Below are 23,582 nucleotides of genomic sequence, written 5' to 3'. Positions count from 1 at the left end.
GGGTAATGTGATTCGATTTGTGTACAAGAATGAGTATCTTGTGGCGAAAAGTGGTTCACTACTATAAGTATACAACACAAGATTTGTCAAACCAACATAAACTGCTACACCGAAACTACAACATGATTTCATATAAAACAACTCATATCTTTAGTAACCTCTAAAAACTACCTAGTCTACAACTCTAAGTTACAATCGCGATATCATTCTTGATTCGCTATACATTAAGCTCTTAACCTCAACAACACGAGTCGAATCATGTAATTTTTAGCTGTCATCAGTAAAAACTTTAAACATAAAATCTTTAAACCGTTTAGAATACAGTCTAGGGTCAACAGCCGAGATGGAAGTAGCATCATATTGGAATGATTTATATGCATGTTCAAGCTTCTTACTTATATCATAATCTTGCAATATATCTATTATACCAAAGAAGAGTATGACATCACTAAATTCTTGGGTTGGTTCTCCAACTAACTGAGTTTCATGACTTCTGACCGTCAATTCAACCCGAGCTGGCATGTTGATACCAAGCCGTACGGATGCCCGGCTGCAAAGCTATATTATATCAATAAAACTCTTATTTCTGGATGAAATGACTTAAGAAGTTATACGCATTAAACTTACCGTGCGGGATTAAGAACAGTATCTGTGTCAGTTATAATTCTAGTAGCTGTTCCTGGGCTATCAAGTTCAGCTCCCCCTGAAACGAGAAACCTAGAATAACTGTACCATCCATTTAATATGCGTGTGTGCGCGTGCGTGTATAGAGAGGGAGAAGGGGGGGGGGGTTCTGATACAAACACTTTTTAACGTGATAGGTGTCAGAAGCACTAGAGTTGAACAAGAGTAATAGTAATTATTCTAGTGTTAGCATAATTACTCTAATGCTTCTTACACTTCTCATGTTTTGTATTTGATTCTAACACTATATATATATATATATATATATAGAGAGAGAGAGAGAGAGAGAGATGTTTTTACCCACACCTGTTTCCTTACTGTTTTCTTGAAAGCTAATACCAACCAAGAGACTGTAATCCATGATTCTCTCTTGCTCAAGAAAGTCACAATCCTTGTTTACTTGACTGAAGTAACAATGTGAGTATATAAGTTTGTTAAAATCAAGTGATATTATAAGAAATAAATGGAATATTCACCTAATAGTAACCAAGTTTATTCAGTGTTCTACTAAAGTCACGCACACGCTTTTCAAACAACAAAAACCACTCAAGTTTTAATATTGATAGTTGTTACATAGATAAATGAAGCAGATATGAAACTTGGTTACATAGTCAAAGTGAAGAAAACAAAGATCACTATATAATAACCAAGTTTCATAATTGTTCTATTTATGTCCTTCATTTAATCAATTATGAAAAAATTACACAACAGCAGAACAATAATGAAAGTTTTTTTATAGTTAGAAAAAAAGTATGAGCGACTTTATAGAACAATATTGAAACCTGGTTATTATTTCGTGATAACCCTATAAGAAAACACAAAATTTACCTGCAGAATTCATCAAACCAATCTTTTCGCAACCGGAAGATAAATTTTAGATCAAGGTCCTTGAGAGTAGTGTTCGCATCGATTTCCGACTCCGGTTTATCTGTGATTCGCCCGTGTGAAGACCCTTTCAAATCATACCGTTTGTGAATAGGTACCTCGGTACACAATAAATTTCCCATGATAACAAACCGAACCTGCCACAATAGTCAAAAAAATATAACTGAATTGACCATTGACAATTGACCAGTTGAAGCAAAATCTGTAAATGCTTACCTTCTTTTGTATAGGTCCACTCAACTTCACGCAATGAAGACCAAAAAATTTTGTAACGAGTGTGTTTTCAAAGGATTTAACATGGTCATAATACGCTGGAAGCATTCTTTTTAGAACCTGAAGTAGTATTCATTATTCATAAACATAATGAAACTGAAATCAAGAACTTTGGATTGAAGTTGACTCACTTTGACTTCTGATTTCTTCATTGTTTTAATCATGTACTTATCGTCATGGGTCAAATAGAAGAAACTACCACTTTTTCCAGGTGAAGAGAGCTCCCGAAGAGCATCGTTTCCACATATAGATATCATGTAATCAGCTGGATCCACATTAAATAGTTTTCTAAGAGTCCTGAAATCATTAGAAATATGACTCCAAAAGTCAAAACATTTTCTTGAGGGTAAAGTTCTCTAGGCTTGTAAATGAACCGAACACTCAATGAACATTTCATGAACCGTTTGAAGGGAAGTTTGTTTATTTAATATATAAACGAAGATGGACAAAAAAAACTTTGTTCATTTAGTTAAACGAACGAACATGAACGCGTCTTGTTTGTTCATTTATGTTCGTTAGTTTACGTTTATCTATGTTCGAGTGTGAGTTGGTTAATATATTCATTTAAAACTTTTTAGTCTAGTTTTAGTAACTATTTAGACCGAATGCATTGTTCGTCACGTTACCTTTATCTGGTTTTAGCTTAGTTATATTCGCTCGTGAACTGTTCATTTATACTGTTAACGAACGAACACAACAAACACAAACAAGAAAACACAGTTCGTTTAAGTGTTCGCGCTCAATCGTTTGTTCAGTTAAAGTTAAGTTCAACGAAAGAACACAAACATGCTCCGTTCTTTAGATTTCATATAACAACATGCTAACCTGAAAACCAGCGGGCAGTAATCTTTCCATTTAAATTCACACGATTGGTGAGGTGGAGTATTCTTCGATCCTTCGGGAGGAAACTTTGTCCATAACTTTTGTCGCGTATCAAAAGCCGTCGGCTTCAGTCTAAGAGATTTATTTGGAGCGGGCCGTCCTACCGCATGTCTGGATTTGCACCAACAGTTAATAACAAACTCACACTTGCACACACACACACACATTTATATAGAAGCACCCTATGAAAACATTACCTTATACCAAGTTGTAGGTTAAGCATAAGTTCATAATTCTTATGCCCTTTGCATATCGTCACACCTTGTCGTTTTCCAGGATGCAACGGGGTCTTAAGTGACCTACCAAACAACACATTCCTAGTATTCACATCCTTAAGAGCATCACCGTTACTGATTCTTCCATCAACCGACACTCTAGTACTCGTACTCTTCCTAGGCGGCGCTTTTTCTTTACTACTACCCCATGAAAACACCTTATCCGAAAGGAACGTTTCAATACTCTCACCCTTAAAAATCACACACTCGGCCATGTCAACCGTAAACAACTGATTCGGGTCCCAGTCATCATGCGGATTGATAGAATTTGCAGGATAAAACTTCCCGCTTTGCTCCTTTTGATCACGACTCCATACACCCGCGTAGAAACTCCCGTCTTGCCAATGAAACGTGCCATTCCCTTTCGGTAACCCGTCTTCCCAACACCCGTCAAACCGATTCCCGTTAGCCCAAATCAATGTTCCATTCCCATTCATCTTCCCATTCTTCCATTCGCCGACATACTGATGCCCGTTATTCCAAAGATACTTCCCTTGCCCTTCATGAAACCCTCTTTTCCAATCCCCATCATACTTATCCCCGTTCGCATAACTCATGTTCCCCTTTCCTTGCTTCCGGTTCATAACCCAAGACCCACGATACGTATCCGTTAAAGGACACATATACGTTCCCTCACCGTTCATATACCCGTTCTTGAACTGACCCTCGTAACTCGCACCCGACGTCCAGCTGAATTTACCCTTCCCGTCAATCTTACCATCATTCCATTCCCCGAAATACATACAACCGTCTGACCATAAATACTTTCCATTCCCATGAGGGTTGTCGGTGGCCCACTGACCGATATATATGTCACCGTTGGAGAACACCTTCTCGGTGTGGCTACCGTCTCCGTTATCGTCATCCACGTGGGCGACAGACATTGTTCGTAAAATGCTGACTGCCCTCTTCTTTGCAAAGCTTGGAGATTTCCTAATATTAGCTTCAGCTGCCTTCAAAATGCCCACCAATGCTTTGCTCATTATCTCACAATCTAATCTAAATCACACAAATGGAAAGTCTTTATTATTATTAATATTATTAACCCAGATCAAGATCACCCTGTATCATCAATGTTACTCTCAGAGGCAATTCAACAAACATGTGGTGTGCAACCTGCAAACCCTAATTCAAATGAAGGTGTTGGATCGGACAAGACAATGTTTGCTGGTTTCCGGAATTAGTTCCTTAAATGACTATGAAATCCAACAGTTGTTGGGTGGATGAGAAGTCTAAGGTTACCTGCATTAACGGGCATTCATACCTGTTATGTTGTGTTGTCCAATAATATTATTGTTCACATACTCACTGTCATAACTGAAAATGACTTTTGACATTATATGTTTTGGTTTTGTATGCCTAATTTGAGCATAACGTGTTACATATCAATGTCACTATGTTTATTGTTTAAGGACTAGGCTACACACGTGTCCACGTCGCTGACATGTTATACGGGTTATGTAACGTTTTTCACGTAGCGTATACATCAAGTAAGGTTATTTGACACGTATGATATGCGGAAAAGGTTTATAAATTATACGAGCCTATATGAGAAACAACAAAAGCCATGACACAAGATTGTTGCACATATTTACCAATGCTAACGAATGTATTATTGAGCTATTGGGTCAGTGAATCTAATGTTAGCAACTTAGCATAGTTAGATGTTGAGGTATGAAGTGATTTGGTTAACAAATTTGTCACATTATCACTTGAGCAAAACTTGTAGACAATATAATTATCACTCTTTTACGAGTCATATTTTATTCATAGTTTGTCATTACTTTTCATGGTTAAGTGAAGTGACCGATACGTGCTTTGCAAAGCCTACAACTTGTTTATAAATGTTTTGATAACTATAGTTAAAAGTGTACAACTAGAAAACACAACATTAAACCATTAGTTAAAAATGTATAATCTTTACAAACTAATATTACTTGGAATGTCTTCTACTACTCGTATAATTTATCATATTTCATCAAACCATCCAACTTATAGACTTATAGAGTATTTTATCCTTTAAAACGATGTATCACTTTCTCATAATATTTTCATAAAATTTTCCTTTTCATAGTCACAAACTTACTTGCTTCGCTGCTAACTTTCAAACATTCATGTATGCTAACTTCTCAACTTTTGTCACAATACTTTAGCCTTGTAAGTTGTAATTATACCACAAAAATACACTTTTAAAACTTATAAACTCTCACAAAACTTTTACCATAACAAAACGATCCGATACCAATCGAGTTCGTATTGTAGCTTTCAAACATATAACACGTCCCGCCGCAACGCATAGTTAAAAATAAATAAAAAATTACATTTGTTTTTAAAAACTAATAAAATATCACCTAGACATCTTATCCTCGTCTCAGATATCTTCTCCTTCCACTCTCACTCACCACTGCCGGACTTTGAGTTGCAGTAACACCACCACCATCACCTCCGTCCTCCGCCACCTCCGATAATGGTGGTATGATTACCAACCACCAATTACCCACCATGAAACTAACTGAACTCCCATTCCGCAACACACGATTCATCTTTCCATTCCCATCATCAATTAAACCCTCATTCATCAAACACTTATCTTCAATTCACTCCACACCCAATAATAATAATAATAATAATAATAATAATAATAATAATAATAATAATAATAATAATAATAATAATAATAATAATAATAATACTTACACCACCACCACCACTACAACTACCAATCCTTCTTCTTCTTCATCTTCCCCGTGGCTCAACAATTGGTCTACCCTACCACCACCACCACCAAACCCTAATATCAAACCCGAACCCACCAAAAGATCCAAACTTTCCCACTCTTCCGACCCACCCGCCCCGACCCGGACCACCGCCATCGACAGAATCGTCCTCCGCCTGCGTAATTTGGGGTTAAATTCCGACGACGACGAAGAACAAGAAGACCAAGAAATTGGAATTGGAATTGAAATTGAAAACCCTAGTTCCCAAATTGGAGATGAGAAATTGGGCGATTTGTTAAAAAGAGACTGGGTTCGTCCCGATAAGCTGTTAACAGATGATGAAGATGAAGATACTGTTTTGCCATGGGAGAGATATCAGGAAGGTAATGTGGATGATAATAGGGAGTTAGAAGGGGTGAAGAAGAGGACTAAAGCTCCAACATTGGCGGAATTGACGCTAGAGGATTCGGAGTTGAGGCGGTTGAGGACTTTGGGTAATACGATAAGAGAAAGGATTAGTATCCCGAAAGCTGGGATTACTGCGTCTGTTCTTGAAAAGATTCATGATCAGTGGCGGAAGTCGGAACTCGTTCGGCTTAAGTTTCATGAGGTGTTGGCTAGAGATATGAAAACTGCTCATGAGATTGTCCAGGTTGGAAATACTGGTCTTTTGATAAATTAAAATAATTATATAAAAACATATTTGTGAGAAAAAAATTGAAGCTTTATATTAATTGGTTGTAAATGTCTTGATTTTGGTAAAAAAATTGAAGCTTTTTATGAATTGGAGCAAGAGTCTCAAAATGAGTTTAAAAATTGAAGCTTTATAAATTATATGAACTGGGAATAAAAATCTCAAATTAGGTTAAAAAATTGAAGCTTTTTATAAATTTGGAGTAAAAGTCTCAAATTAGGTTAAAAGATTGAAGCTTTATATAAATTTGGAGTAAAAGTATCAAATTAGGTTAAAAAATTGAAGCTTTTTTATGAATTGGGATTAACTGTCTCAAGTTAGGTTTAAAAAATTGTAACTTTTTTGTTGTAGCTATGAATTTAAAGAGATTGATTGTGTATCTTCCTAAATCCAGCGCCGAACAGGTGGATTAGTGATATGGCAATCTGGAAGTGTGATGATGCTATACAGAGGAGTTAATTATGCAGGCCCGTCTTCGAGACCTCAATCCACTAGTGACACTCTTTTCGTTCCAGACGTTTCGTCTACCAACAATATTAATAATAACAATAATAATAGTAATGATAAAGCGATAACAAGAACCGGTGATGCAAGAACACCACATGTTATCAAAAACATGACCGAAGAGGAAGTTGAATTTGATAGTATATTAGATGGGTTAGGTCCACGGTTTCAAGAATGGTGGGGCACCGGGATACTTCCAGTCGATGCTGATTTACTTCCTCAAACGGTTCCTGGGTTCAAAACCCCGTTTAGACTTCTACCTACCAGAATGAGGGGACACCTGACGAATGCAGAGATGACTAATTTGAGGAAACTTGCCAAATCACTACCCTGTCATTTTGCTCTTGGTACTACTTCATCAAATCAGTTATTTCATTCCTTAGAGGTGGTTAAATGGATCCTTTTTGGTACCGGTTGGGTTAAAATGACCCAACACTTTCTTGTCCAAATTTTAAATCGTTTTCTTAAATGTATATTGGTGTGTTGTTGTGACAACAAGATTAATCACAGAACACTAAATTAGTAAATTATTGTAAGAACGTGACGAACAAACCTAAATTGTTTAATTGTTTTTCAATGGTTCATTTTTATAACATTTACTTTTTTCATGCAAATGCCTACGTTATTTATATAAAAAAACTATTAAACTAATTTGTTCATATGTTTTTTTTTAGACGTTTACCTACAGTCCTACACATTTGTAAGTTCTGTATATAAACAAATTTTGTTTATATATTTTTTAGATTATTAGCATAGATAATAAGCATTGCATTCCAACCAATTTTTGATATTTAAACCTTTTCAAGATCGAAAAATGAATGATTTACTTTGTTCTTGCAATAAACTGTGTTTTGCCTGGAACCCTCCTCACAAGATTATATAATCTGAATAATGAGTCATTTGAATAAAATGATAAGAGGTGTGCATTCAGTTTAGATTACTTTCAACAAACATGTTTAAATTGACTCGTTTATTTTTAACTTGGTAAAATAGGGAGAAACAGGAATCATCAAGGATTGGCAGCTGCTATAATCAAACTTTGGGAGAAAAGTTTGGTTGCTAAAATCGCTGTTAAACGCGGTATTCAAAATACCAATAATTTGCTAATGGCGGATGAGTTAAAGGTACATTGAATATAGCTACGAACATTAATGTTATATTATCTTAAAACATTGTATTTAAGGTCGTTATTTAATTTCAGAAACTAACAGGAGGCATTCTACTACTTAGAAACAAATATTATATTGTAATTTATCGTGGGAAAGATTTTGTTCCTGCAAGTGTGGCTGACGCTTTAGCAGAAAGACAAGAACTTACAAAAGAGATACAAGATGCAGAAGAGAAGGTGAGGGGTGGAGTAGTAGAACTCGTGCCCGTGCCTGTACCCACACCTGGACCCACAAGTGTTGAAAATGGACAGGTGGCGGTTGCAGGAAGTCTAGCCGAGTTTTATGAAGCTCAAGCACAATGGGGACGAGAAAAAACAACCGAAGAACACGAGAACATGTTATTAGAAGCTTCCAAAACAAAGATCACTAGAGTTGTTAAGAAACTTGAGCATAAATTGTTTATTGTAAGCGTTCTTTTATATAAACATTTTTATGTTAATTGGAGCTTATTATTAAACTTTTGTTTATTTTTATGAAGGCCCAATCCAAAAGGAGTAAAGCCGATAAAGAATTAGCTAAGATACGGGAAACATGGCTGCCAGCAGGCCCTCCAGAAGACCAAGAAACAATAACGGATGAGGAACGTGCTATGTTTAGAAAAGTTGGATTAAGAATGAAACCTTACTTACCACTCGGTAAATCCCAGTGACTATTTTTTTCATTTTTTTTTGGGATGGAGACAATATTTTTTCTGAAAGTTTAATGTTTATGTTTGATTTACAGGTGTTCGTGGTGTTTTGATGGTGTTGTTGAGAACATGCATTTGCATTGGAAACATAGAGAACTTGTAAAACTTATATCGAAGCACAAAGACGCTGAGTTTGTTGAAGAAACAGCAAGGTTTTTGGAGTATGAAAGTGGTGGGATATTAATAGATATTGTAAGAGTGCCGAAAGGTTATGCAATTATTTATTATCGTGGGAAGAATTATCAGAGGCCCATTAGTATTAGGCCTAGAAGCCTTCCTTCAAAAGCTCGGGCTTTGAAACGTTGGAAGGCCTTACAGAGATACGAGGTCTGTTTACCTTTTTAATTACTATATGAATATATGATATGTAAATAGTTGTAAGTTGTAACTTATATTGGATTTTAATGTAAACTATGCAGGCTCTAACAGAACATGTGACTGAATTGGAAAAGACCATAAATCAAACGAAAGCACAAAATGTAAGCTTTCATACTATCTTCAGATTTTTATATTTTTTTAGAATTTCTAGATTAATAGTTAAAATACAACTCCTTGATGTGTGTAGGATGGTTTTGATGATATTAAGGATACAAGTACTCATAGTTCAGATGAAATGGAGCTGAATGATCTTTTTGTGGAATCTTGTCAGGTTTGTTTAATTATCTGCACATGTATCTTGATTATAGTCATAACAACCAGTTCTGAATGTTTGAATAAACAAATACATTCGTGTCTGTTATGCAATATGCAGGGCGAAGATGAAAGTTCATGGACAAATTCTGAAGATGATGACGACGACGACTTCGATGAAGACGAGGATCTTGAAGATGAAGATGAAAGATTCTAATTGTTAGTCATGAGATTGTCAACTTATTGTTCACATTTTAGAGGATGTTTTTAGTTGGTGAAGACAGACAAATTTTGTAATATGTTTATTCATATATAAATACCTTCAAATTGGATAAGAAATGTCTGATTATAAAGAAATTTATGTACAAAAATTTTCTACAGTTAAGTTCTGTAAGAGTAATAGATAATTATTCCTGAATCTTAAGTCTATTTTTGTGCTTGGATGAAAGTATGATATTGTCTTATAAAAGTATGATAAAATAACAACTAATATAAATCTTTTTGTCATATGCTTATAGTAATAATTCTGAAAGTTGGTCTTGAAACAGGTTTTGTTTCTAGTAAAGTGTCAAAAAGTTTTTTTTTTAATGGTTTTCATTATTGAGATCTTAATAACCATGCTTTTGCCATTGACAATCTATGTGAGTCTCAAATTAAGTTTTAACATTTAGCAATAACCAAATTTTAGAAACATGAGCCAATCTCGAGCTTAAAAAACTTGGGCTTACTCGAGCCAAAACACACATTTTGAACATAAGACCAAACAATGAATCACTACTAGTAATATTGAACAATCTTTGCAAACATCAACTTACCAGACTTTTGGTACAGAAAACAAGAAAGAACATGTTTTTAATATCCAACAACATTCAGAGAAGGATGTTATTCATACAGGCAAAGCAAGAACCCTGTCCAATAACATATTTATTGGCGAAACGGTAGGCGGGACCAACCAAAAACATTTCAGAAGTAGTTGCTTTTGTAGAAATTTTTAAGAAAGTTGGAGACATTCTCATCCTTGTTAGCAGCATCTTGAACAAGACCTTGATTACCGACCACATACTGCCCGATAATATGGTGTCGTTGCTTTGCATGCTCTGTTATGTTGCTCAGCTCTTCCATTGCCTTGAAGAGCAGCATATCAATCACCTGCAATGATTATTCAGATATTAAGAAATTATTTGAGGTCAAGTTAAAAAGAAGCCTATGACTTTTTAAAGTGAAAAACATCCCCTAAACTTTACAATAAAATGCCTTAAAGCTTAAGCTTCAAAACTACTGGTTTCTAGATACAAACTAGTAACATGACTCCAATTTGCTATAGTTTTTAGTTAACTAATAACAAATGACTGAAACCTCCAAATGTTTTCATCTAACTATTCATATCTTACATCTTAAACTCGTGCTCTGTAAATATGCCCAACAACCACTTCTTTGGGACTCAAGTGTACACATTATGATGATACTCACTGACCAAAAAACTCACTTATCTTTATCCTATCGATTTTTATTGTTGATTAGTTGCAATAAAGCCCAATAAGTGCTCTTAAGGTGCTAAGAAAAAGAAGGGAATTACTGATATGGTTTTTGTCAAATTTTCATTATTTAACTTCTCAACTTCAAAAGAATAAGAAAGATGGGTGATTTAATTTCTCAAAGTAGGTTGGGATGTATTTAAGACGTGTAAGATTATCAAAAAAAGAAGTTGGTAGATCAAAATACTAATCTCAAAATGGTTTTCATAGTCTGCAGCCCTAAAACATACATAAATGACAGGTAGCATATTATCAATTTCTTGTCTACATTCATATCCCAAAACACGAATGCCCATATCATTCATTATCTTAAGTTGATACAAACCTAATCGCAAATACCATCCACCAAATAGCAGCTGTCTATGTTTGAACACCTATCAAGAACAATCAGCTTCACAACAATATAAACGAATCCGCCCCTAAAAGTGCAGCCAAACCAATACACAACACGAAAAACGTGACATCTTACGTGTTAAGTTTTTGCGCGTGATGGCGTCACAAATTTATATTTCAACTAATTTATCTCAACATCTAAATCCCCAAAATCCATCAATCTACAATTCAATCAACAACAGTATATAAAATCAACAAACCCCCAAATTTAACAACCTAATTCTAAAAAAAAACAGAAATGAAATTAGGGTTACCTTAGGGTTAGTGATATGGGCATTCTTACGGATTTCAGCGGCGATGGTGGATCGAAGCTGAGATGGGTTAACAACATCGTAGAGATTGTAGATATCCATGATTGAAGGAATGGATCTGCAAGCTGCACGGAAGAAATCGAAGGTTCGATGTCTGGCTTCCTGCAAATTGGCTGAGTTCGGTGGTACCTTCACTCTCATTGCAAACGCCATTTCGTTGACTCTGTGTTTGACCGGCGATTCGTCACTCCGGCGACAGATAATAATATGTAGGCGGAAGAGGATTATGTGATGTGGCCGATTTGCTTCCGATTGATATTATGTATTTTACCTATACGACCCTTGTGGTCTCATTGTTTTACAGTTTTGCTTACCGGATTAAAAATTGATACAACTGGGTTATACCGGGAAGTTCAACCAGTTGAATAGTTTACCTTATAATTTTTTATAAATGTAACTTCAATCCAAAAATAACTCAAATCTAAATTATTCCTATAACAACAAATAATCCAAAAGTTAATCCATATTAAAAGAATAATGTAAAAGCACTCAATTTTAAAAAAAAAATAGTCTTAGAGTTTACACGTTTGAATGTTAATTGTTGGGTTAAAAGTAATTTTGAAAAAATATGGGCCGCAAATTTCAAAAATTTCTCAAACTTCAAACCAGTTTGCTGTTAAAAACCGGTATTTTAGACAAAAATCGCCGGTACGATGTTCCAGCAAACCGGCCAAAAATACAGGACTCAAAATATCGTCCTACTGTGCGAAAGCCGGTTTAACCGGTTCAACCGACCGGTATGAACTGGTTTTTAAAACACTGCTTTCAGGACATGATTAGGAATGATGTTTCGGTTATTGGTAGTTAATTCTATATTATTAGTATCCTTTTCATGTGTATATCATTTTTGTTGTTTAGATTTATGCTAGATGTGTGCGTTATATGTGTTTAGTATACTTGTCATTTTCACATACCATGTTTGGAGTCAGGGTTTTTTTCTTGAATTAACTTATTTATCCACTAGTAGAGGTGCACAAACCATGTATTTTGTAGGAATTGGAATCGGGTAGAACCGGTTTCGGGTATGGTTAACAAAAGTAAAAAACTGGCAGGGTAGAAACGGTTTCGGGTGTAGTCAGGTATTTGACCGGGTTTTTCCTAGGTAGAGTCGGACCTGGATTTGACTAGGTAAGTTGGAACCAGTCTCGTCGGGTTTGGTTCCTGGAACAGGTCCGGGGAGAAATCCAATTCGAGGTCGTACACGCGGGTCAGGTACGGATAGAAACCGGTTCCAGGTTAGGTATAACGAGTCATGTTCAGAACCTGGTATTTTGTGCACCTCTATCCACTAGGATAGAGGTATGGTAATCTTACATCTCATCCTCTCCAGACCCTACTAATAGTTTTGTTAAATGTTACATGTAAGATTTTACTAGGTATGGTGGTCGTTGCTGCATTAGTTACTGTTTAGATGTGATTTTAAAAAATATTTGTAACTCAATATCCTAATTAGTGGTGTTTTAGTGCAGTAAAGTTGATTTTGATGTATGATTTTTATCGTTGCGCACTTGTTAGTTGGTTCGTTGTATGTCTACATATCTCGCTGTACGCCGATGCTACTTCGAAGAGCCAATAACAAGAATCAACTTACCATACATCTTGAGTAACAACTATACCTTTAAAAATACCATGTGTGTCTAACAAGCTATTGTCATGTTTATGGTGAACCATTAAGAAAAAGTGGCGCCTTTGGTTTTAGGGTGTGGTGCCTGAAGTAGGTTACTAAAGATTGGTAGCCACTTCATGGATGGATAACATGCACATGTGTGTTGTACGCATTTGTGATAGATAGCGTATTGAACATGATGGTAAAAAAGACAGATAACACCAGTTTATCATCAACCATAAGTAAAAAAAGTGAAAGAAACATCAAAGGGATATTAGCAGTTAGCATCCCGTCCCGATCCCTAGCTTCAAACTGACAATGTTTTGATAATACCAATTACCGGAAGTCAATATCTCAAACCAAGAAACAAAGTAGCCAAGAGGATACAACACCCATAAGGCTCGTTAGCAATGTTGCATGACTATATGTTTTTTTAGGCTTTGCAAATCATGGATCGCGATTATATCAAACAGATAGATAACGTTAAATCTCCTTATCATATAGATGCAAACACAAGCGTGTTCATGATCACATCTCACCACATTCAGCAATAATGCAGGGCAGTTTAGGGCGGTTGTTCGGTCCAGTGGCCACATTCTCAATCTTCCTCACCACCAAAAGCCCATCACCAAGAACTCTCTGCATCAATACCAGTCACATTAGAATAAAACAAATCCATAATATTCAACTTTAAAAGAAATAAACTTCTGATATAAACGTACTCCAAATACCACGTGCTTATTATCAAGCCAATCACACTTGGCACAAGTGATAAAAAACTGCAACAAAAAACAAAACATATTATTTTATTTTACAAGAAACACGATAACATATTCTGTTATTAACGAGTAACAAAAATGCAAGTACCTGACACCCGTTGGTATTTTGTCCGCTGTTGGCCTGCAAAGATTAAAAACGTGTAAACCTCAAACCGGATAACTTAAACACTATTGTTAATATTATTATCAAGTGAAAGTTACAATATGCATACCATTGACAAAAGACCGGGTCCAGTATGCTTAGCAACGAAATTTTCATCCTCAAACTTACTTCCATATATGGATACACATCCACTACCATCTCCCTGTCAAGAAAAATATAGTGAGAGTTGATTAACAAAATGGAAAAAGCGTGATCGAATGAAAAGAAACACACCTTGAGAAAATCACCAGCTTGTATCATGAAATCCTTGATTATCCTATGGAACTGACATCCTTTGTATCCAACAGGTAGTCCAGCTTTTCTGCAGAAAATCAGATAAATAAACAAAATAAAAAATCAGCAGAACAGATAAGAGCTGTACCGTATACAATACACTAACTACAAATGCTATAAATTACATGTGTTATAACAATGAGACCTAATCCCTAACACAAAAGAAGTGAATAACATGAATTGAATTAACAAATTGAAACCCTAACATAACAGTTATAGGAACCTACCTGTACTCTCCGGTACAGAACTGACGGAAGTTCTCGGCGGTTTTGGGAGCGATGTCGGCGAAGAGCTCCATCTTAATACGGCCGGCGGGGATGGTGCCGATGGTGACGTCGAAGAAGACGATAGGGTTCTTAGGATTAGGAGGCCTCTGGTGCCACTCTACCATTCCACTTGCCATCTCTCGATCTCTAAACTGTAAACCCTATCGATGTCTATCCAAGGGTTTTTAGAGGGTGAGATTATTATATGTTTTTTTAATGATTTTTTTTATAGAAAAGGTCGGTTTAAACGTCGATAAGGAGGTCATGTGATACTTGTCAGTCTACCTTTGGTTATTGTGGTTTCTTGAGAGATGACTTATTATCTTGGTCAAATGTCTAGCCATATCTCGTTCCAGTGCCTCTACTATTTGGTGGGATAATGTAGGCACTGTCTACACGTCCACTAACACGATGCGGCATCGACGCACCAATATATTGAGATTAACATTCATTTTGTTCAAGTAGGTTAAGTTTTAAAATATCTAGTGTTGTGTGATGTAAGCCATGATATAATTTGCTAGTGTAATGTAAACAATGATGTCATGGACACCCTTCCTTAACCTATAAAAGCAGCTTTGTGTTTTTCATGTTCCATCACGTTCTCAATATACTAATTCACCAACAGGTTGCCGTCATCTATATTTATAGAGTTTCACACCAATTTGAATTTCCGCCTTCCTCTTGTTTCAAACTTCGAGGATGTATTAGATTGTACGTTATGGTTAAGCAAGCCCTTAACATTAAGGGTTAAGCCCTCTAGGACATTGTATAATGGTCTTCTTTATGTCTCCGTATACACATGTGCATTGTTCCTATAGAGACTAGGGATGGTATCGGTGATGGTATCGTACCAAACCAGTATCGTACCGCCTAGTACTGATATTGAGTTTCCCAATACCATACTGTATAAGCACATTCTATTTTGGTACTGGTTCGATTAGTAACGTATCTGAACTTTTACCTAAAATCAATAAACAAATGAGATTCATCAAATGAAACAACAAACTGATTGAGAACAAGTAATGCGCGAGGAAACTGACATCAAGTTCATCTTTATAGACAATCCCGACCCAGTTTTATAAACTAAATCAAAAGTAAGAACCAACGTCGATGCAAAAACAATCAAAATATTGCACCCTAACATACATATCATAATACCAAAACAAATACACAATAATATAAGAAAGCATCATGTACAACCAAACATAAGCATACAAAAAGTGAGACTAAACAAATAATGTCAACAAAAAAAAAAGGCAACTACTAAAACTGTGCATACAATGCTGAAAGCTAAAAACCTCCCTACAAACATCAGTCAATAATTATGCAGCAACATCCATATAAATATCCCAAACTAAACTTTATCTCTAAAATACCAAAAACAAAGCCTGTTTGCAAATGAAACTACTATTCAGACATTAGCATTTGACAGAAACACAAGAATTCTAAATTAAATCACGATTTGACACATGCCCCCCTTTTATTATCTTTGACAGTTGCAGCATACTCATGGATCGATTCACGTTATGCTGCTTCATTGAACTCCCTGAAAAAAAAAGTTTAGTTATTAATGGGTTGATTCACGTTATGCTGCTTCATTTCAAGCGGGTCAAATAACCAAAAATTTGTGCATAAAACTTGCTAAACCGTAATTTTAAGAGTTAATTACACAAGTCGGTGTGGTTTGGCAAAAGTTACACCTTTGACCCTTATCTTTAAAAAGTTGCATGCTTGTGTGGCATTCAATTTGTAACAGATTTGGGTTCCAACTTCCATTAAAAGTTTTTTGTTAAGTTTATATAAAATGACTAATTTACCCTTCTAGTTAACGCGTTTTAAAGTCTGCTACTGTTTAAGCTAAAGGGTAAAATAGTCATTTTTCATCAATTTAACAGAAGTTATGCGACTTTTTTTATAACTAGGCCAAGAGATGTAACTTTTGCCAAACCAAAACGACTGTTTATGCAATCAACTCTTTGTATGGTTAATAACTTAATAGACAAATCTTCATAAAAATAATTAAGTCAAAAATTAAAGAAAACACCTACTTGCAAGACCTTTTATTGTGACCAAGCCCTTTACACTTGCCACATTGGAGTTGTCTTTTGAGAAAGTCAGACGGTCCGATTCGACCGGCTGACACCTTCCTAATCTTGGTCCTACCAGGTGTGCGCATAGTGGGTGGCGGGGTCACAAGAACGGCACCGTCTTCCAGCTCACTATCCATTAAACGTTCAACATTCGGTATCGGGTGAATCGAGTCAGCATAGGTCAAATGGTACATCTCAACATGAAAGTACCTAGAACAATGGTCAAACGGGCTCCTCCCATATGATTCCAAAACCGCAATAGCGTGACAACAAGGCAGCCCCGTAAGCAACCACCCTTTGCAACTACAATCCCAATTCTCAATATCGACTATATCAATCATTTCACCGTATCTAACCTCGAATTTGCTCCCATGTGACCTCAGTATTTGAACCGATCGGGCTTTTAATATTTCGTTCTTCAGCTTTTCTTCCATGGAGGGTGTTAACCGAGTCATCCACTGACTCGACTCAACTCGCCTTGTGTATATCAATTGCATCATCTTTCCCCTCAACTCATCAATCATCTGGGTTATAGGCAACTCGTTTGCTTCCGAGACCCATGAGTAAAAAAGCTGACCGAAATTAGACGTCATATGGTTATACCTTGTAAAAGAAAAAGAAATAGGAATTAATATAGAAAACCCTAAATCCAAATATTAACCAGTAACTAATCTTAATAAGCATACCTCAACCCGCCAAAGAAAGCATTAGCCCAGTGTTCGGGCTCACTCCTGATAACCCAATTGTAAGCTTCGGGCGAGATGGCTTTAATGTCTTCAGTACACTTCTCGAATGCCTCGAGTTTTGGCGCGTTTGCAGCTGCATAAAGATCTTCAACCATGAGGCGTCTAGCATCGTGTGAAAACTGACCCTTCAAATCTTTATTAAGCTTTTCAGCTAAATACCCAAGGCAATACGCATGATAACACTCCCCACCAAATATTTCCCGTAACGACTCCCGTATACCCTTTTGAAAATCCGCCACAAACGTGATTTGACCAGGGGACCCTGGAGGAGAGACCATTGGTTTAAGTTGTGTCAGAAACCAATGCCAGTTATCATCATTCTCTTCATCAACAACTGCAAAAGCAACTGGAAACGCCCCGTCATCACCATCAGCCGCAGTTGCAGTCAGCAACATGCCTTGGTACCGCGAGTTTAATGGTGTACCGTCGAGAAACAGAAGTGGTCGACACCCATGTAAAAAACCAGATACCGAAGCGTGAAAACAGACGAACAAACGGTGAAAGCTCGAATCCTCTTTAGTATTAAAACTAGCAAGACTTCCGGGATTCGTTTCCATTATTTTTTCGCAAAAGAACGGTAATTCGCTATATGCATCTTTATACGAACCCAAAAGTTGCTCTCTTGCGTACTCTTTAGCCCGCCTCGCTTGTGAATAATTCAAATCAATTCCATAATCACGTTTAAGCTCGGTAGCAATGTCTTTAGGCTTAATCTTGGGAGATTCTTTAACTTTTTCTTTAATTAAGTTCCCAACCCAACTTCGTTTAGCTCGAAAGGGGGTTTTAGATGTAACTTCTTGGCAGTTATGAAGGGGCCTCATAGTTTTAATACAAACTAACTGAGTGGTGGAGAGCTTTGAAGCATGGATACGCCACGGACACCCTTCGGCTTTACACTTAACGGTTACGCGTTGATTCTCGTTTTTCTTGTACACGAAATTAAACGCGTGTGCAATTGAGTACTTCCTTAACGCCTCACGAAATTCAGCTAAAGAATGAAATCTTTGTCCCACGCCTGTAATAATATTCTCCCATTGTTTTGCAGCTAGGCGTTCGTCATTATCAGCTACAACCATCGGGAACGGGTTTGATGATATTGGAACCGGAGCAGGAGTGATCTCGTTTGTTGACTCGATGTCAACGTGCGGTTCGGCTAGAGCCATTGCATTAGTTAGAGTAGGTGCAGCTTGTACAACTGCAGCTGGCGTTTCCACAGTTGGTGTTGTCTTTTGGGGCCTGCACAATAGCAAACAATCTCCATATTATTTTTGAATACAGATATTAGTTTTCTAGTATTGCATAATTAGAGTTTGTCTATAGCACGCAGGTCTGAGTTTTTCTTTAGGGTTTGTTTCTGGTTTATTTCCTGTATCAATTGAGGGTAGGCCTTTAAATGAGCCGAATGCTAAGTGAACCGTTCGTTTATGTCTGTTTACTTAATAATAAACAAACATAAACACATGCCTCGTCTGTCCGTTTATGCTCATTTAAGATCGTTTGTTAATATTTTTTTAAAAAAATTTAGGCCCATTACAATTTAGTCTAGTTTTAAAAAAATTTAAGCCCAACACATTGTTAACTTGTTCACATTTACTTTTAATTGGTTTTAGCTCAATTATGTTAGTTCATTTACGTTCATGAACTGTTCGTTTATACTGTTAACGAACTGAACATAAAAAAAACACGAACACATTCAATTTCTTAACCAAACAACACGAACAAGAAAACCAAATCGTTTAATTGTTTGTGTTTGATAAAGTTATACGAATGAACACGAACATGCTAAGTTCAGTTTGTTTACAGGCCTGCTTGAGGTTCCCCCTCTAGTCTAATTACACGCAAATCAGTTAAAATGTAATTGCTTTCACAATTATCAACTTCAGAAGGCTATAATCTAATCACGTGACTAAATTTTACCTACGAGCAGGCTGCTTTTTCTTGGTGTTTTTACCAGGGGGGGCTTCTTTCATAATAAAGACCTCGAGCTGATCAGCTTCCTTATAATAATTCACCATTCGTTGAAAGTCCTTATCTTTAGACACAGTAATGAGATTCTTTTTGTTCCCAGGCAAGAAGTATTTGATAATCATCGCGTCTACAGTCAAATCAATAGTTTCAGCAATTTCTTGTTTGAATCCACTCAGCTGCATATTCTCGTCGAGATCAACAGCATACGCTTCACCACCACTATAGTTCAAAGACCCGTCATCATGGGTCTCAAAATCGCCACCGTGTTGGCAAATCGCTATCATCTTCTTTGATGAAACCATTGCCATCTCTGTAACACCATAAAAATCAAACCTTTATAGAAAAATACAAAAAAATTGTTAGATGGAACCATTCCCATCTCTGTAACAGCATAAAAATCAAACCTTTATAGAAAAACACAAGATTTATAAACCAGTTCCATAAGTATAATTCAACTTTCACAAATCTTTTTCTCGAAAGATTAAAACTAACCCTACAACAAATCTGTAATATGTGACTCATTTTCAGTCTTGAATTTGATGAATAAAAACAAAATGGTCAGAATCAACAGGTAAAGCTGCTGCTTTTATTATTATTATTATTATTATTATTATTATTATTATTATTATTATTATTATTATTATCAAATCCAAGCTGAACAAACCATCTGACCAAAATTAAAATTAACCACATCAATTGAAACGAATCAAATCTGAAAACCCTTTTACAGATAATCAATTACACGACAAAAAAAAGTCAAACCCTAGAAATCAACAACAACCCAGAAAAAACCCAAATCAGAAACATGGAAATTGAACGAATTGAACCGATCGAGGATGAAATTGAGCTCAAAGGGTGTCATAAAAACCAGGCAATTGGGTGTTTTGAGGGTTTTGATTTGAGGGTTAAAGATGATGATAATAATAAAAGATAGAAGAAGAGGAAGTAAAGAGACATACCTGGTAAAGATTAGGGTAGAAATAGGAAAGTGTAATTGCAGGGGTTGAGAAGAAGAAGCGATAAAGAATTGGGGGAGAGAGAGAAAAGGGTTAGAGAAAGAGGGAGGAAGGTGGGCTCATATGTTGAAGCTTAGGGGCTGCTGCAATACAATACATATATTATCATCTATTAGGTCACATGATTGTTTTATCTATCTCATTCTTTTTTAAATTTTAATATTTGTAAACTAAGAGTGTTTATCTGTTTGGCAGTGTTGTATAAATCTCGACTAGACATCGATTGATCGCTAGTTCTCACTTCACTGATTAATTTGGGACTAGTCGGCTAATTAATCGGTCAACAGTCAAATCCGGCTAAAATCGGTGGTTTCCGGCGAGATTCTAACTAAAATCAGCAATTTTCGGCGAGATTCTAGCAAAAACTATCGGTTCCAGCGAGATTCTAGCTATAGCTAATTTCCAACCGAAATATGTTTGTGTATGTATAAAACTGAAAGTTACATATAAAAATGGGTATGTGTATATATAGAACTGAAAAATATACATAAAAGTTCGATCCGATTAATCTCGATTAATCCCGAGTAATCGCTAGTCCTCATCGCCTGACTACCGATTAGCGATTTTTACAACATTGTTATTCGGCTTATTCGGGTTGAAATTATTTATTGAACTTTGTCGGGATGATTAAGATTAAGCCTAAATTGTAATTAGAATGAATTAGATTACAGCTTAGAATGATTCGGCTTTAAATGATTTGATTCGATTTTAAATGGTTTCGATCTAATTTTTAGTTTAGTTAGCTTGAATGGAATAATGAAGATTTGTATTCTAGAACATGTATTATTTGGAGCGCATAAGACGAGTATAAGTTTCCTACTAGCTAATAATTTCTCGTAACATATTTTAGTTGAGGGGTTGCGTCACATAAATATTCTATTTATATGTATTATGGCTATTTTTTTTACATTTTTTTAATTTAATACATTGTTAAATGAAAATAAAGATAAAACTACCATTTATGTTTACTTTATCGATGAAAAAGTTCAGATGATTCATCTATATTAACTTTTATATATTGGAACTAAAATTTAGCTGAAAAAGTTTATATGGCTAATTTGACTTGACGTATAACATTTTAACATTTAAAAAGTTTATAAGTACAATTAGAGGTTATTGTCACAACTTTCATAGTCCAACTAGTTGTACTTATAAATAGTAAGTATTTCTCTCTTGTTAAGGAGAAGTATTCACTCAATTTTAACACTTTAGCATAACTCCTATTTTTTATCGAGGCTAACTTTGATATTAAAACAACACATATTACTCATCCATCTTTGTTTTGTTATGTGGTTTTGCAAAAGAGACGTTCGTTGATTTCACTTAGGACTATATGGATATGTTCAAGGAAGATTAGCACGTCCCTATCAAGAGACAAAAACTACAGTAAAATACACTGCATCCTCTAAAGCTCAACTTTAATCAACAACGTCATAGTTTGCACTAGCGCTTGTGGTTCGTAATAAACCAAGAGATCAAAAACCAACATTAGTAAGTTCTATAAGCACTAATGAGAATGAGCAACAGGAAGAAATTATAGAAGGGATAGTTTAGAGTCTATGGCTAAGTTGGTGCTCTTTTGGTAAGAAAGTTAATATTGATAAAAGAGAAGGGCATGTTTAACAAAAGAACCAAATATCAAAAGCCATGGGCATAAAGATTTAAATCTTAGTCAACTTGAGCCGTCTACTTTTGAGTTTTGAGCACTATAATTGCAACAAGATTGGACATGTAACATGTAACATCCTAACTTGTGATGTAATATTATATTGACATGGTCATTGTCAATTGTGAATATACTGGATGAAATTCCTATTTAGTTTTTTTGGGTGGGCTTTTTTTCTTATAAACTCTTATGTTAACAAGTGATTGAAAAAGTCAACAAGTCAAATGATGCACGGGACTCAAGCACGATACGAGTAGCGGGCTTGGGACATGTAATCGTTTTCCTTTATTTTCCCTCTCTCTATAATTATATAACCAAACACGTCACTCCATCAAACACCATAATCACATTCAATAAAGAATTGTGTAGGAGGCGTATGTTGACTTCGGAATCATTCAAGTGGAAAACTTAAGCTAAATTCCGGAATTGATGAAAGGCAATTAATTTTAGGTTTAATTCCCAATTTCTTAGGGTTAGGAGTGATCATCGACTTCTCAATCTAATTATCCATGATACTTAGCGTCATACTTGAGTTTAAGTGGGTAATGTTGTTAAGACACTTAAAATCGATTCTTGAACCTATATATGGAATTCATTATATAAATCTCGTGTGTGATAAATAAGTTACTTGAAACTATTTTTAAATGAAAAGCTTATTCTACTATAAAATACATCTCCTATATAATGAAACGATTCTTACGCATAAACGGTATTTAATAGCTCATAAATGTAAATCAAACTAGGGATGAACAAATGGTACCAAGTACTGGTACCGAACCAGACACTTTCAGTACCAATTCAGTATCCACTTTCACAAGCTTCAGTATTGGTACAGTACGGTCATACCGGTAAATTGCCGATTTTTTGGGCCTTAGGTACCGGTACAACGGTACCCATTTTTAGCGATTTTCGGTATCGGTATTTTCATTATATCTATTATCATGAATGAAAGAGTTTTGAAAACTAATTCAGGGTTTTTTCAAACTTTCATCTTTGAAGGAACTATGCCCGGTGTTATAATAATGATCATCATGATAATGATATTTATACATATATAAGGGCTCATTTTTACTAGTCGCACGTGTCATTCATATTTACACGATCATATCTTGAGTGAATCTAACTTAAATAAATGACTTGATAACACTAAAATCAACAAGACGGACAACTTCCATGAGGAATATGTCCGTCGGTGCCATCTTGTTGTTCATGACTTCTCGCAGACAGCCCTCCATCCTAGATGTTCTTAAACTTGTAAAAGAAGTTTTGTTTACATAAATTTTACTAAACATTGAAATATCACACAAAATAAGTATAAAGCACCATATAAATGCTTTCATGATGAACATAATTATGAGATTATATTGTT

At 35.7% G+C, this 23,582-nt stretch overlaps 4 protein-coding genes and 1 pseudogene across 7 annotated transcripts; 1 reads left to right on the top strand and 4 right to left on the bottom strand.

Moving 5' to 3' along the window:
* Positions 1–28: 28 nt before the first annotated feature.
* LOC143552991 (phosphatidylinositol 4-phosphate 5-kinase 6-like) lies at positions 29–4,288 on the bottom strand. 2 transcript variants are annotated; one of them, XM_077043078.1, is made up of 8 exons: positions 2,922–4,288; positions 2,668–2,835; positions 1,974–2,139; positions 1,786–1,902; positions 1,513–1,706; positions 985–1,088; positions 628–703; positions 29–550 (listed from the first exon to the last, which is right to left on the bottom strand). In XM_077043078.1, exons 1-8 carry the CDS (start codon positions 3,980–3,982, stop codon positions 268–270), a joined length of 2,169 nt encoding a protein of 722 aa, XP_076899193.1. In that variant the 5' UTR covers positions 3,983–4,288; the 3' UTR covers positions 29–267. The 2 variants fall into 2 exon arrangements, with proteins under 2 accessions (XP_076899193.1, XP_076899194.1); XM_077043079.1 differs by having other exon boundaries at positions 991–1,088.
* An 859-nt stretch (positions 4,289–5,147) lies between these two features.
* LOC143552989 (CRM-domain containing factor CFM3, chloroplastic/mitochondrial-like) lies at positions 5,148–9,798 on the top strand (annotated as a pseudogene). Its single transcript, XR_013138747.1, has 9 exons — positions 5,148–6,368; positions 6,805–7,261; positions 7,908–8,038; positions 8,116–8,487; positions 8,562–8,718; positions 8,807–9,098; positions 9,191–9,250; positions 9,337–9,420; positions 9,523–9,798. The product of XR_013138747.1 is annotated as a CRM-domain containing factor CFM3, chloroplastic/mitochondrial-like (transcript).
* Positions 9,799–10,167: 369 nt separating this feature from the next.
* On the bottom strand, positions 10,168–11,866 carry LOC143552990 (NADH dehydrogenase [ubiquinone] 1 alpha subcomplex subunit 6). Its single transcript, XM_077043077.1, has 2 exons — positions 11,584–11,866; positions 10,168–10,550 (listed from the first exon to the last, which is right to left on the bottom strand). Exons 1-2 carry the CDS (start codon positions 11,791–11,793, stop codon positions 10,365–10,367), a joined length of 396 nt encoding a protein of 131 aa, XP_076899192.1. The 5' UTR covers positions 11,794–11,866; the 3' UTR covers positions 10,168–10,364.
* A 1,701-nt stretch (positions 11,867–13,567) lies between these two features.
* LOC143552988 (peptidyl-prolyl cis-trans isomerase CYP22) lies at positions 13,568–14,868 on the bottom strand. The gene is made up of 6 exons (XM_077043076.1): positions 14,689–14,868; positions 14,402–14,489; positions 14,238–14,330; positions 14,114–14,146; positions 13,969–14,025; positions 13,568–13,885 (listed from the first exon to the last, which is right to left on the bottom strand). Exons 1-6 carry the CDS (start codon positions 14,862–14,864, stop codon positions 13,775–13,777), a joined length of 558 nt encoding a protein of 185 aa, XP_076899191.1. The 5' UTR covers positions 14,865–14,868; the 3' UTR covers positions 13,568–13,774.
* Positions 14,869–15,781: 913 nt separating this feature from the next.
* Positions 15,782–20,687, bottom strand: LOC143552986 (uncharacterized). 2 transcript variants are annotated; one of them, XM_077043072.1, is made up of 5 exons: positions 20,491–20,684; positions 19,481–19,841; positions 17,504–18,799; positions 16,776–17,420; positions 15,782–16,273 (listed from the first exon to the last, which is right to left on the bottom strand). In XM_077043072.1, exons 2-5 carry the CDS (start codon positions 19,837–19,839, stop codon positions 16,252–16,254), a joined length of 2,322 nt encoding a protein of 773 aa, XP_076899187.1. In that variant the 5' UTR covers positions 19,840–19,841; positions 20,491–20,684; the 3' UTR covers positions 15,782–16,251. The 2 variants fall into 2 exon arrangements, with proteins under 2 accessions (XP_076899187.1, XP_076899189.1); XM_077043074.1 differs by lacking the exon at positions 15,782–16,273 and having other exon boundaries at positions 16,772–17,420; positions 20,491–20,687.
* Between the last annotated feature and the right edge of the window lie 2,895 nt (positions 20,688–23,582).

Source organism: Bidens hawaiensis, unplaced genomic scaffold, assembly GCF_021521415.1.
Source record: "Bidens hawaiensis isolate Kalapana, Puna unplaced genomic scaffold, B.hawaiensis_p1.1 tig00017066_1, whole genome shotgun sequence".
Classification (NCBI taxonomy): domain Eukaryota; kingdom Viridiplantae; phylum Streptophyta; class Magnoliopsida; order Asterales; family Asteraceae; genus Bidens; species Bidens hawaiensis.
Note: the sequence above shows the minus strand (reverse complement) of the source record. Positions and strands in the feature narration are given on the sequence as shown.

Excerpts from the sequence above, each read along its gene's own strand:
- LOC143552990 (XM_077043077.1), bottom strand. The coding sequence starts at position 11,793 with ATGGCGTTTGCAATGAGAGTGAAGGTACCACCGAACTCAGCCAATTTG. Across the intron at positions 10,551-11,583 it reads CCCATATCACTAACCCTAAG|GTGATTGATATGCTGCTCTT; the intron begins GTAACCCTAATT and ends TAATCATTGCAG.
- LOC143552991 (XM_077043078.1), bottom strand. The coding sequence starts at position 3,982 with ATGAGCAAAGCATTGGTGGGCATTTTGAAGGCAGCTGAAGCTAATATT. Across the intron at positions 2,836-2,921 it reads AACCTACAACTTGGTATAAG|ACATGCGGTAGGACGGCCCG; the intron begins GTAATGTTTTCA and ends GTGCAAATCCAG. Across the intron at positions 1,903-1,973 it reads TGAAGAAATCAGAAGTCAAA|GTTCTAAAAAGAATGCTTCC; the intron begins GTGAGTCAACTT and ends ATACTACTTCAG.
- LOC143552988 (XM_077043076.1), bottom strand. The coding sequence starts at position 14,864 with ATGGCAAGTGGAATGGTAGAGTGGCACCAGAGGCCTCCTAATCCTAAG. Across the intron at positions 14,026-14,113 it reads AAAATACCAACGGGTGTCAG|TTTTTTATCACTTGTGCCAA; the intron begins GTACTTGCATTT and ends TTTTTGTTGCAG. Across the intron at positions 13,886-13,968 it reads ATAAGCACGTGGTATTTGGA|AGAGTTCTTGGTGATGGGCT; the intron begins GTACGTTTATAT and ends GTATTGATGCAG.
- LOC143552986 (XM_077043072.1), bottom strand. The coding sequence starts at position 19,839 with ATGGCAATGGTTTCATCAAAGAAGATGATAGCGATTTGCCAACACGGT. Across the intron at positions 18,800-19,480 it reads AAAAAGCAGCCTGCTCGTAG|GCCCCAAAAGACAACACCAA; the intron begins GTAAAATTTAGT and ends GCTATTGTGCAG. Across the intron at positions 16,274-16,775 it reads CACAATAAAAGGTCTTGCAA|GGAGTTCAATGAAGCAGCAT; the intron begins GTAGGTGTTTTC and ends TTTTTTTTTCAG.